The sequence below is a fragment of the Etheostoma cragini genome, chromosome 2 (assembly GCF_013103735.1).
Source record: "Etheostoma cragini isolate CJK2018 chromosome 2, CSU_Ecrag_1.0, whole genome shotgun sequence".
NCBI lineage: Eukaryota > Metazoa > Chordata > Actinopteri > Perciformes > Percidae > Etheostoma > Etheostoma cragini.
Window position 1 is genome coordinate 17,462,545 of NC_048408.1, and position 12,797 is coordinate 17,475,341.

Genomic DNA, 12,797 nt, shown 5'->3' on the forward strand with positions numbered 1-12,797 from the left:
ACTTATTGAAGACTCAAGACAGCCATAACATTGTGATTTTCTACAAGTGTATGTACACTTTTGACCACAACTGTATACTGTATATATACAATACAGGGCACAAGTTGGGAACTGTCTTCTTATTCAATGCGTTTTCTTTATTTTCATGACAAATTCATGACATTGTAGATTATCACTGAAGGCCTCAAAACTATGTATTGATGGCCACTCGTTTCCCTTTACTTAGCTGATTGGTTCTTCCCATAATATGAATTCTAACAGTTGTCCAATTGGGCTGTTGGGTGTGTATCAACCTGACTTCTGCACAACACAACTGATGGTCCCGACCCCATTATTAAGGCAAGAAATTCCACTTATTAACCCTGACAAGGCACACCTGTGAAGTGAAAACCATTTCAGGTGACTACCTCATGAAGCACAATGAGAGGACACCAAGGGTTTGCAGTGTTATCAAAAAAGCAAAGGGTGGTTTCTTTGAAGAAACTAGAATATAAGACATGTTGTCAGTTTTTTCACACTTTTTTGTTAAATACATAATTCCATATGTGTTCATTCATAGTTTTGATGCCTTCAGTGACAATCTAAAATGTAAATAGTCATGAAAATAAAGAAAACGCATTGAATGAGACAGTGTTTCCAAACCTTTGGCTTGTACTATATATATGCATATAAAACCTCTGATCGTATGTTGCTATATTAAAAGCAACAGAGAAAAGCCAAATAGAAAAGTCATCATTATTGCTTTATAATGATGACATTTCTAAAGCCTCTTAATTAAAATACTTTTTTTTTTTAAGTTCCTTACCATCTCCAAAGAGCATTAGGATAGCCAGATCCACAGCTCGTTTCCAGCCAGAGTTTTTCTGGATGGCAATGCCGTACCCGGTGGAGGCGAACACCTTGCCACTCCCGATTGTGACCAGCTTACAGCCCTCGTCTCTGCCCGCCATGTAGTTCAGCACGGCAGCGTCGTAGATGAAGGCATCCAGTTTGCTATAGAGCATGGAATAAGGAAAGTTTGTTAAAAGAACATTTTTCCGTTGTGTTATGGAGCCTCTTGTACTTCCAATCATGTAATGATGGTGAATAAATGTGTCCAAAACAACTCCCTCAATCACCTATTCATCACTATTCCTACTTAATATATACATATTTGTTTATAATAAATTGAGATTTTAAGATACTTATGACTCAACATAATTTGTGTCATTACTGATTTAATTTAATATTAACAGTGATGGATAACACTTTTTGTTATTTAATTTCTGAAAGGTTTCCGGAAAGAACTACATAATTTGGTACCATAGAGAAAATTTAGACAGCTGTATTAGTTGGTTTAGGTAGCTATTAATCATTAATTTACTATTGGAGAATTCATTCTTCATTAACGTTGAATTGTATGCTCCCCTGTGCACGTGTGCTGCATGTTCAGACGACATACTGTACACTGAGTAAAACACTCTAGGAAACGCTGGCTTAGCATTTCATTGGAATTAATTGAAAATGTTAACAATGGAACACTCTCTCTCTTTCAGCTATAATTAATGACAAATTGCACAGTTATTTCAAGGAAACGTATAAGGAAATTATTGGAAATGTATGGTCCATAAAATATAGTGTTACCTGGCAAAGCATTGCATTCAGGGGTATTTAGGAAAAGGCAGTGTGTATGCTTTAGACCCTATGAGGGCACTAAATAGTACAGAGATATTCCAAATTGACTTTGTACACTATTTCATATATTATATGTCAGAAAGTAAATACAGGAAATCAGGAAGGGAGGAATTTGGATACAATCACTGAACATTTTATTCTATTCTATTCTGTTTTATTCCTGGGTATCCCGTAGCATTTTAAAGCGGACCACCTTCATCTACAGAACTGTCTCAAACTTTCTCCTGAAAAAACCTAGATGTTGTCTACCATAGTTCCATACATTTGTGACCAGAGACCCATATAACACCCACCACTGCAACCTCTATGCATTAGTTGGCTGGCCCTTATTACAGACTCAAAGCTTAAATCACTTACATTTACCCGCTGTACCTTTGGCCACTATAGCATTACCCACCTGGGCCCAAGCAGTTACATCGCCTTGGTCACCCCAAAATCCCATACCTCCTTCGGCTGCCACTCCTTCCACTTCTCAGCTGCAAATGACTGGAATTCACTTCAAAAAACTAAGAAACTCAAAACTACCTTATCTCACTAACTGCCTTCCAAGTACGTCTGTCTGAGCTCTAACTGTCCTCCATCATAAGTTTTTGCATCCCTTTATTGCATATTTGCACAGATGCACATCTTCATCTGCATTGCATCGTATTCTTTTTACGTTTTTTTGCACTATTCATCCGCCCTGGTATGCTCAACTGTCATTCCTCCCACCTTTGTTGTCACTCAAATTCTGTACAGCACTATCTGCACTCACTGTATATTTACTCTTTTCTACATTTTAGCATTTATATAGACAGTCTATTCATACATATTGCGTTATAACTGATCAACATCACTAACTAGATCATAGTTTGTACCAACTGTTTTCTTGTTTTTGTTTGACTCTTCACTACATCTCAGTAGCGTTAAAGACTGCCTATTCATGTATATTGTTATTACCGTCATCACTTTCGCATATCCATCATCTTACGAACAACTCACTTTGCGCCAGCTTTGTAATGCCTACTTATTCTGCACTTTATGTAGGCTATTGTATTCTGTATTCCTGTATTGTGTTGAATGTGAAACTGTATGTTGTCTTGCACGCTTGAGCCTGTCTTGGCCAGGTCGCCGTTGCAAATGAGAACCTGTTCTCAACAGACTACCTGGTTAAATAAAGGTCAAATAAAAAATGAAATCTTTGCTAACATTTTAAAAACAAATTTAAAAAAATTTAACTTCAAAAAGCAGCAGTGGTAATTCCCTATACACATTATAACTTACACAAAACAATTCTCAATACAAAAAGATCCAACCTGTTGTTTCTGAAGCTATCAAACACATCTTGTGATCTTCCTCAGCAAAGAGAGTTGCCCAGTTGTCATGGAGACAGTTTAGGTGTCATCATGTGGCCTTAGCATGGACCTTCGTGGTAAAACCTAAACCATCGCCATGACGGCTGGGGATGGCAATGAGATGTGGTTGACAGCTTTTGGAAACAACAAAGATCAAGAGTTCATCTTGCACACTCATCAACAACCCTAACTGATTTGTTATGTAATTTGACATGACAGTCTCCAGCCTGGTGACAAACTACCATCAAACGGTGCCTCTGGGCTCTACAGGCCTCTGTGGTCACTCAGCTCAAACTCTTACCATTTTACATTATTGATCCTTTAGCAGTGAATTAAAGAAAACATTAGAAGACAGGAAAAAGGAAAACAGAGAAAGAAGAGTGAATAGGAAAGGAAGAAATTAGCCTGTACTTTAGAGGCAGAGAGTGTGTCTATTTGCTAGCTTTCATAGCAACCACAGGCTGCTATTCTGGGTGCCAGTGGCAGCCTGATACACAGCTTCACCGGCTGCCCACCCACATTGCCCAGAATGTTCCTGCTTTCTCTGTCTCCCTTTTCTTATTCCTTCATCATCTTTTCTCTGTATTGCATCAGTACAGGACCTCACAGCTCAAGCACACTGCCTCTTTTCTCCCTGCTGAGATTCTTTCAACTCCCTCCTTCCTCACATCCACCCCTCTACATCTCTCCTCCTCACCCGGTCTTCAGACTGTGCAGCGCTTCATCTACATTCTTCTGGTGGAAGCTGGTCATGTAAGTATGCATGTCCCGGTAGTTGTTGCGGATGTTGCGCTCTGTACTCCCATTGGGCACCGTGCCAAACCGGAATGGCGGTGAGAATTCGTTAGGCTTCTGGAACTGTGGTGGGTGTTTTCCGGAAAAGAAACCACACAGAGAGAGTGACAGAGGAGTGCTTGTTAGCATGGAAAAAGCACTGAGCCGCAGCAGATTGCCTTTAATGCACCGTTGAGCAGGAGCACAGAGCTATGCTTTTGGAAACTCAAAATTAACGAAATGTTTAGTGTTGTGCACAATAGACATGCGAGACTCCAGAACACACATTTAGACAAACATGTACTGTATACCAGATCATGTAAAAAAAAAAGAAAGAATAAGAACCACATTTCAGCTTGAGGGCAGCAACTGATGATTATTTTCATTAATGAATAATCTATTAAATTGCTTGATTAACCGATTGGTCTATTAAATGTTGCCAAAAAAGCGACAAATGTCCATCATAATTTCCAAAACCGATTCAGTTTACGATCACATGAGACAAAGAAAAGAAAAGCAGCAGATACTTACATTTAGTAACTGAGTAACATTTGGCAAATCTGCTTGAAAATTATTTTAACTCGATGAATCTATAATCAAAATAGCAGTGGATTCATTTTCTGCTGACTAATTCTATAGAATAAATAGTTCAAATTAGTCTATAAATGAAGTTTAAATTCAAATGTGTTTGTAGGGCCAAATTTCATAGAAAAACATAAGTCAAGCTTAATTTCCTTGTTTCAAATCATTGTAAATTGAGGGCTTTGATTTTTGGATTATCGGTTAGAAAACAGAAAAAAATGAAAACAATTGCCTTGGGCTTTAAGAACATGGGAAGGGTATTTTTCAAATTTTATCTTATTTTTTTTAACTTTTAGAACTAAACTAGTCATTCCCCACTTTTGGTATGTTTGGCCCAGGGAGTTTTTGAAAAGATTGTGGAATAGATTACTTTAGTATATTATTGTCACAATAACCAATAAATAATGAGCTACAACAGGTTAACAGCACAGGACCTCCCACCACCTTGAAAACCATGTGTTGCGATTAAGGGTGCATGAAAACTAGTTGTCATACTGTACAATTTACCTATTGTGATTTTAATACAAGTAATACTGTTAAATAACACTTTCAGATCCATTTAAATGAACGCATTTGAAACATAATGGGTGTTGTCACTCACAGGTCATCTAATAGTTCTGTAATGGTATGTCAGACAAAAAAGGTTGGGAACCACTGAACTAAACAATGAATCCCAAAAGTTATAAATTATAAGTTTTTTTTAATAATGACTCATACTCTGTAAAATGAACACCCCACATTAAGTACTGCACACACCTGCTCCTCCACCCCCCAGCCCCTTACATTGCCTAGAATTCACACCTTTTTATCCGACAGGCCCGACACCTGGTCGACATACTCCTCCTGGATCATGAAGGCAGCCAGGTTGGCAGTGTAGGAGGCCAGGAAGATGACAGCGAAGAAGGCCCACACTGACACCATGATCTTACTGGTGGTACCTTTGGGATTCTGAACGGGGACAGAGTTGTTGAAAACCAGACCCCAAAGCAGCCAGATGGCCTTACCAATGGTGAAGGAGGGACCGCCGGGCTCTGGGAGAAACAAAAGAGAAGGGAGGGAGGAAGGGTACAAAGAAAGATGATTGAGGGATAAGGATGCAAGAAATCAGTTTCACAGATCCCAGGTACTACTTCACTTTATGTGCATTCACTCAAGGCCGTTGTTGTGGGAGGCACTTGATGGAAGGCAGCAACAAAGACTGGCTTTAATCCCATCCTTTAGTTTGTCAGGGATCGCAGGATGTGCTGTACGGTCCACATCCGCTCTTCCAGACGCTGCAGTGACAACCCACTGTTACAGACTACCTCTGTTCCACCTACCTCTGTAGGAGTATGACAAGGAAGCAGGATGGAACCACTACCTACCGTAGCTCTGTGGCATCAGAGACAAGGAGGAAGAGAGAGAAGGGGGAGGGGTATATGGGCACACAGCAGGCTACAATTATGCTACAGCTGGAGCAACAGTATAGGACAACAGCTTCACATAACCTAACGATTAAACCACACAGACCATATACTGTTGCTGTGACAGAAGACATTCAGAATAGCAACATAACTCCAAACCAAACACCATTACTCTTCTCCCCTCTGGTCCTTGATAAAAAAAAGCTGTGAGCAGCAATATAACAAGTTTCTGATTTTATCTTGAGTGGCTGTCCTTGTGGCAGGCTAATGCAGTTCGGAGAGTCAAACAGAGCTGGGTGTATAAAACCTGGGGGGAAAATAGACTGAATCTGAATCATTGATTTTGATAGGAAAATTGATTTGAATGGCCTGCTGGAACCAAATTTCATTCAACAGGCTGGTGATGTTCCATACTGTCAGACACCACTAAACCTGACACACATTCTTAACGTATGGTTATAGATCTACTTAAGTACACTCATCGGTTTTACAACCGTGGATGTGTCGGTGTAACAACATTGTGTAATAATTGAGAATGGCACAATAAAAAAAAGACGTAATGCAAGAACAGATGAGTCTTTTACAGTCTCACATAGTGATGCTAAGAATATTTAGGATTGCCTATCTGGTTCTTGTTAATGATCCTTTTCTTTAGTAAAATAAAGTACTCCACAATATTGAGTAGAAAGTCAGAGAGCTCAAGTCACACTGATTCATAAGGGATTGTAATCAAAGTAATTTAGCACATGGGGAGCTCTCTTTGAATGGTGCATTCAACAAAAGGTGCCAACTATGTCTTCATTTCAGGATATGAGAATGAAAATGTACCTCGTTGTCAACTTTTTGGAGCATGCATTGCTTGGGTCTGCCCTTATGTGTGTCCAAGCATGTGTGCGTGTGCGTGTGCGTGTGTGTGTGTGTGTGTGTGCAATCTTCTCACCTCGCCCATCTGCCAGGCAGCGATTGTAACCCACCGGGCTGAAGTACTCAAACACAAACACAGCCACGGCGGACACCAACAGCAACATCACAAACATCATCACCCAAACATCAGCACTGAAGGGCTCTAAAACAGAGTGGGAGGGAGGGGAAAGGGGGTTGGGGGAGGAGAGGGTGCAGCAGAGGAAGTGGAAAAGGGAGGGAGGGAGAGATGTGGGAAGACAGAGAAAGGAAGTTCATTAAACCAAAATAAAGAAAATTATAAAAATCACCCCCAGGTATCAACATGGTTATTTGTATTCAGACGTTTTGTACTGTGTGCTCATTGTTGCACATTGATGGATTTTGTCTGCGTTTGTGTGAACACTAACAAGCACTTCTCAAGAGAGAGAGAAACTGAGAGGAAGGTAGGTAGGTGTGAATGGACAGATGTACTCGTTGAAATGGGCACATTTTCCACCACTTGCACTCTGCTTTGCAATTTCCACACACTGAACAATCTGTGACAAACACCATAGCACTGTAGTTAACAAAACAATCTCACTACAAGGTCCATTTAGTGCTTAGGAGCTTTTGATTGTATTACACAATCTTCATCAGCAGATGGTGTTATTCTGAATGTTCCAATTTTAATAGTTAATAGTAGTATCAATGCCCACTTTTGATACACTTTATGATCAGCATTTTAATTACAATTAGTTCTCTATATATTAGACTTACATATTCAACTAAACAACCCCTCTGCCTCTGCACTCTCTCCGCTAATGGAGGTCATTCAGCTAAAAAGAGAGATGGCATTCTCCCTCAAACCTACAGCCATATCAGAGTTCTATTAAGTTACTGCTAATGCAAACTGCACATTTCCAACTACTGCTAGTTCACATTAAAATTTAATTTTGAAGCACTGACACAATTTTTCATCAAAGTGTTTTGGACCTATCTTAAATACAGCAGTGAGTGACAGAACAAGAAAGAGAAACTACAACTACTGTTTCCAAAGGTGGAGAAACTAATTTCAATCTCAACCATAGCACTTTCATTGTTCTTTATTTCTGGTAAGTTAAGATAATGTTAACTTACAGGCACATGCATTTTGGTTTGTAGTGATGTTTTTTAAGCAATTTTCAGCTGCATTTTATGTCACCATGTAACCAAACTGTTTTGTGCTGCTGTAACACATTAAACAACACAATTCAACAATGTCATTGTTTTGTAAAAAACCTGCTTGTACTCTATCAGTGATTGTGCATTTATTATTTGATTTGAGTGTGTGCGTGTGCATCTAATTGCTCTTGATTGTGTTGTACATCTGCCAGAAGCACCAGGTGTGTTTCTCCTCACCAAGAAAGGCGGACGGGGATACTGTGCCGTTGCTACGAGAGACCATGACACTGATCCCTGTCTCAATAAAGGGCACAGAGAAGTCAATGACCTCTGACCTCTCCTCGTTGATGGTGAGTGAACCCACTGCCATGTGGGCATTCTTTAACACCACCTGAGGGACAACCACAAACGGAGACAGACAAGAGAGGAACATGGAAGGTCAGTACTGAATATTGTAGTGAAACGTTTAAAGTTATTCAGTGCTGCAGTTCATACACAAGCCACACATTCAACACAGTATTTCGGTTGAGTGGAAGCAGTAGGAGAAGGAGATCATTACTACACTGGGTCAGTATTCGATTCCCCACAAACCCAGCCTCCCTCTGACTGTGTTCAGGTATATTTAGCCCGAAGTCTCTGAAGCCTCGGGCCATAAATAAAAATAGTGCTAATAAGGCATATGCATGCCAGAGTGAGCAGGAATCCTACGCACTCTTTTCCCCGTTTCCCCGAGTCATGTGTTGTCTCTCTCTCTCTTTCTGTTTTCTGCATCTGTTGTCCCCCCATTCAAATGAAATCATTAGCTGCTTGTTTAGGCATTTCCGGGCATTGACTATTGCATCAATGGATGCATGCACTGCACATTTGCATAGCCTTGTCTTTACGCTGATGTTTATTTCATGAATTGTATAAAATGATCTACAGTAGGTGGGATGCTTTGTTGATTTCCAATCAGTTTTGTATCGTAAGAATGTCTGTAGTATGTGTAAATCCTCTTTGATAAACTTTCCTCATTTCACTTTCATCATGTCAGCGCCCAGATTTCTGTGCTCATCTTCTAGCTCAAAACCGCCGGACCACACCTTTTATGTTATCTGGAGGGGGCTCGCTGGCTGTTGCTCAAAGATAGTTGTTAAGCATATAGACAAAACGAACATAGTGGATCGATAGAGAGACCCCTACAACAACCTGCAACCAAAATGCACAGGTCTGGTAAAGTGCAATGCAGTCTGGTAGTTGTAGGTTTTCTACCGTTTGAGGGAAAGGGAATACCACAGCACCTGTTCTCGGTTTTCTCTGGCCGTGTTGCACCAAGTGAAAAAGACTGTGCCTTTCTCTGCATAGACAGCCCAGTGTACTGAAAAGGTCCTTTTTACAGTGGTAAAGTACTTCTTTATACTGTAATTTTATTGGAATTATCCTGAAAATCTTATCTCAACTATGTTCTTAAGATAATGTTAAAGTCACGAGTTCTATGCCATAATAAATTAAGATGGACATCACATTGATTTGTGCTGAATTTCTAATGTGTGCAGGAGAGAAGTGGGTCTTTCCCTAAGGCCACTTTCTTCCTCTTGCCTTCTCTCTTCCGCTTGCTTTCACTTTCTCTGTCTTTTTCTTTCTCCATTTCTGATGAGGAGCTTCAGGAGGTTTTGTGGAGCTGATCACAGCTCCCCCTCAGGCAAGGTTGTGGGGAACAAGTAAAGCTCGATAGCTGATAGCTGAAAGAGACATTCAGACAATATGACTATAATATAATAAAGACCTATCATAAAATTAAAATGCTGTAGGCACCAAAACACTCTCCCCGGTTGTAGTAGTGTTAGCATTAGTATAAGATTAGATACTTACTTGCTTTTTTAATTGAGTTTAATTTTTTTAAACTATTTTGTCTTTGCATTGTATTCATATCATTAAGAAAAGTGAATTACAAACTACTGTAGCAGCAAAAGTGATGAGCAAAGGAAAAGTGAAATAAAATTAAAAAAACACATACACTGAATAAATAAACAAAGCATAATGACTAAATGAAAATGGATTAAATTTACGACATAGTGATCCATAGCTGTTGTATTTTTCATCCAGCAGTAGACTTAATTTTGGTGTGACCAAAAAACAAGAACACTGCATTTAAGTTTTAAAGGCCACATTTCTTTTTATGGTCAATATTTTTGTAGCCTCATTTGCAACTTCCAAATATTCCACTGGTCAAGACTAAATGATACATTTCACTTAACACCTTTACAAATTTTTACTAAACAAAATGCAATGAGAAAGAACAGAATGACAGAATCACTGTGTCATTATATTCGTGTTACATGTCTTCAGGAAGGAAGGCTGAATGCACTACGCTTTAAAGAAAATAGTGAAATAGCAGTAGGGATACTGCATGCCATCAGTGACACACCACCCACAATGATGAACTAAATGGATGCCAATTAATAAACAGACTGCAGTCATAGCAATAGTACTGGTGAACTATAGAACTGGTTCTAATAGAAGTCAGATAAACACACTGAATATAATTAGATATTAAATACACTACTCTGTTTAGTTACTTTGCTGGTTCAATAATGGTTGCATGGTGAGGTCTCCAGCGTTGTGCTGCAGTGTTCTACCAGAGTAAAAACCACAATCAGCTGATGTGCCAGCAGGTCCGTGTATTGTGCATATTTTAAAGCTTTACAGCTGATGCAAAGCTGCGGTTTCCTTCTGATTTTCCTTGTGCCAACAAGATCCACCTTTCTTCTTCTGCACAACCGTATATGTTATATATACGTACGTATACGTAAAAAACTGTTCAAAAAACAGATCAGATAAACAAAGAACGAAAGAAACAAAATCAAAGCCAGAAATGTATCAAGAACATGTGGAATAAACTGAGTGATTGTGTAAAATGCCCTCACCTCCCCAACCATGCCGTTCCATGTCCCGTTAACCTTCTTTCCATGTTTGCCATTGGTGACCAGGTAGAGGTCGTAAGTGAACTTGACCGCCTTGGCAATCTTCTTTAGGATGTCAATACAGAAACCTTTGCAGCAGCGCTTGATGTAAATCCCTGAATCACCGGTCTGATTGCTGGTAGGTGGTACAGAGAGGAAGAGCAGGGAGAGAAAGTAAAGATATGGCAACAGGAGTAAAAGCTTATTCGGGTTCAAATACATAAATAACAGCTTCAAAATAGAGAGGACAGAAGCAGGGATGAGATAAAATAAAAGTAAAAACAACCAGATGACATGTGCTGAGAGCATGCAGCTTTTTATTCCAGCTAAAAACTCTACCGGTTTGTTTGATTGATTAGCACACATTTAAAAAAATGCATGTTTTATTATAACATTGATTCATTTCTTTATTAACTTTTTTTACATTTACAGTTTGCATAATATTCTGTTTTTTTTATACTGGTGATTTGTTTGACTTGTTTCACAGTATACCAGAAAAGTTTTAAATAAATAATTTTGCAGTTGTATTGATGTTATCAATATAACTCACACGAAGTTTTATTAAGAAAACGGGGTTTTATTTTTAGCACTTCACAAAACAAATCTGATGTTCTACTCCCATGAGACAAAGATGTAAAAAAATTGGAAAAAAGCCAAAAATTTTTCCTAAAATCCTTAATTTTTACCTCAATTTGAGCTGTTTGCGGCACGGCACAGTGTTCCTCATGCAGGTCCCACTGAGCGGGTCCACGTCCTCTACAATGACAAACGGTGCCTCCTCCAGAGTGACGATGGACAGGTGGTCCTCCCGCTCCTCTGCTGCAGAGTAGAGCTCAAAGCGAGGCCATACATGGTACCTCATCGTCAGCGAGCCTCTCTCCCACTTGCCAACCTGCATGAGTGAGTGGGAGGAGGGCTGTGTGATATACAGGCTAACTGTACAGGTACTTCAAGTGGCAAGGTACTTCAATGAAGAAGTGACAGACACATCACAGAGGGTGAAAAATACAAAGCAATAAACAAGGCAGGAGATAGATCAGAGGAAAAGAGAAGGACCGAACAGGACACAGAAAGAAGTTGACAGTGGAAGAGGAAAAAGAGGAGAGAAGAAGAGAAAAGGTAATTAAAAAAAAACAGAAGAAAGGAGAAGAAATGAACAGAGGAGACAAAGAGAAAAAGAAGTGGACAGAGGAGAAGTGAGGAAGAGCAGAGAAAGATATTCACCCTGTCCCATTGTCTGTCCTTGTCTAGAAGAATGATGACCAGTTTGGGAAACATCTGGTGACCCTTTTCACTAAATGACAGGTTTCGGCCTTCAAATGTCACATTCATGAGGTACCTGAGAATGACAATTCAAGCCTGAGTCAGAAATATGATAGATCATGATCTGTCTTTTGGTCTGAAAGCAAAATGTGCAGAATTTCGACTTTAAACATTATTTATAACCACAACCTTTTAAACAGTGGATGTTAACTTTTTTTTTACCTCGGGAGCACCACACAGTACAACAACCTGTAAACACAACATTGACATTATATGACTAAAGTTGAAGTGGCTACATGTTAGCAAACAGCTGATTATTTACACATCCAGCAGTCACACATTAACAATCATATAGTCATATTTTGGGTCACCTGGTGAAACCAAGTCCAATATTTACTCTACTGTTAGCTCTGTTTTGGTCTACACCAGCCCCAGAGGGAAATATCTTAAGCTGCTAAATGCTTCACTAAAGTATGTTCACCAGCTAGTCGCTAATTGTGTCTGTCTGCGGTTTGGAACAGAGCAGGTAGAGTTTAGTGCAGAGCTTCTCTGCTGCTGTGGTTCACGGAAGCCACAACACTAAATCAAACAGCTATCAAAGTATAATGCTGGTACCTTCCCTCTGAAAAGCAAGGAACCTATTTTAGAAATATTCTCAAACTCCTGAACATTGAAATACTGATCCAAAATATTTCAATCACAAAGCACATGGCAGATGGCAACTGTAATGACTCATTTGAGCAAATATGTCAAATATTCAGTAGTGAAATACTAACAAAACG

At 39.4% G+C, this 12,797-nt stretch overlaps 1 protein-coding gene across 6 annotated transcripts in view; it reads right to left on the minus strand.

Moving 5' to 3' along the window:
- Positions 1-12,797, minus strand: part of grin2bb (glutamate receptor, ionotropic, N-methyl D-aspartate 2B, genome duplicate b) — a 102,530-nt gene that overhangs the window by 17,631 nt on the left and 72,102 nt on the right. For all 6 annotated transcript variants that reach the window (XM_034893622.1, XM_034893613.1, XM_034893641.1 and 3 more), the window contains 8 exons: positions 11,977-12,091; positions 11,439-11,644; positions 10,717-10,888; positions 8,048-8,201; positions 6,708-6,833; positions 5,166-5,395; positions 3,706-3,866; positions 806-993 (listed from right to left, as the gene is read on the minus strand). In XM_034893622.1, the coding sequence (XP_034749513.1) occupies positions 806-993; positions 3,706-3,866; positions 5,166-5,395; positions 6,708-6,833; positions 8,048-8,201; positions 10,717-10,888; positions 11,439-11,644; positions 11,977-12,091 (1,352 nt within the window). The remainder of the gene's footprint in view (positions 1-805; positions 994-3,705; positions 3,867-5,165; positions 5,396-6,707; positions 6,834-8,047; positions 8,202-10,716; positions 10,889-11,438; positions 11,645-11,976; positions 12,092-12,797) is intronic.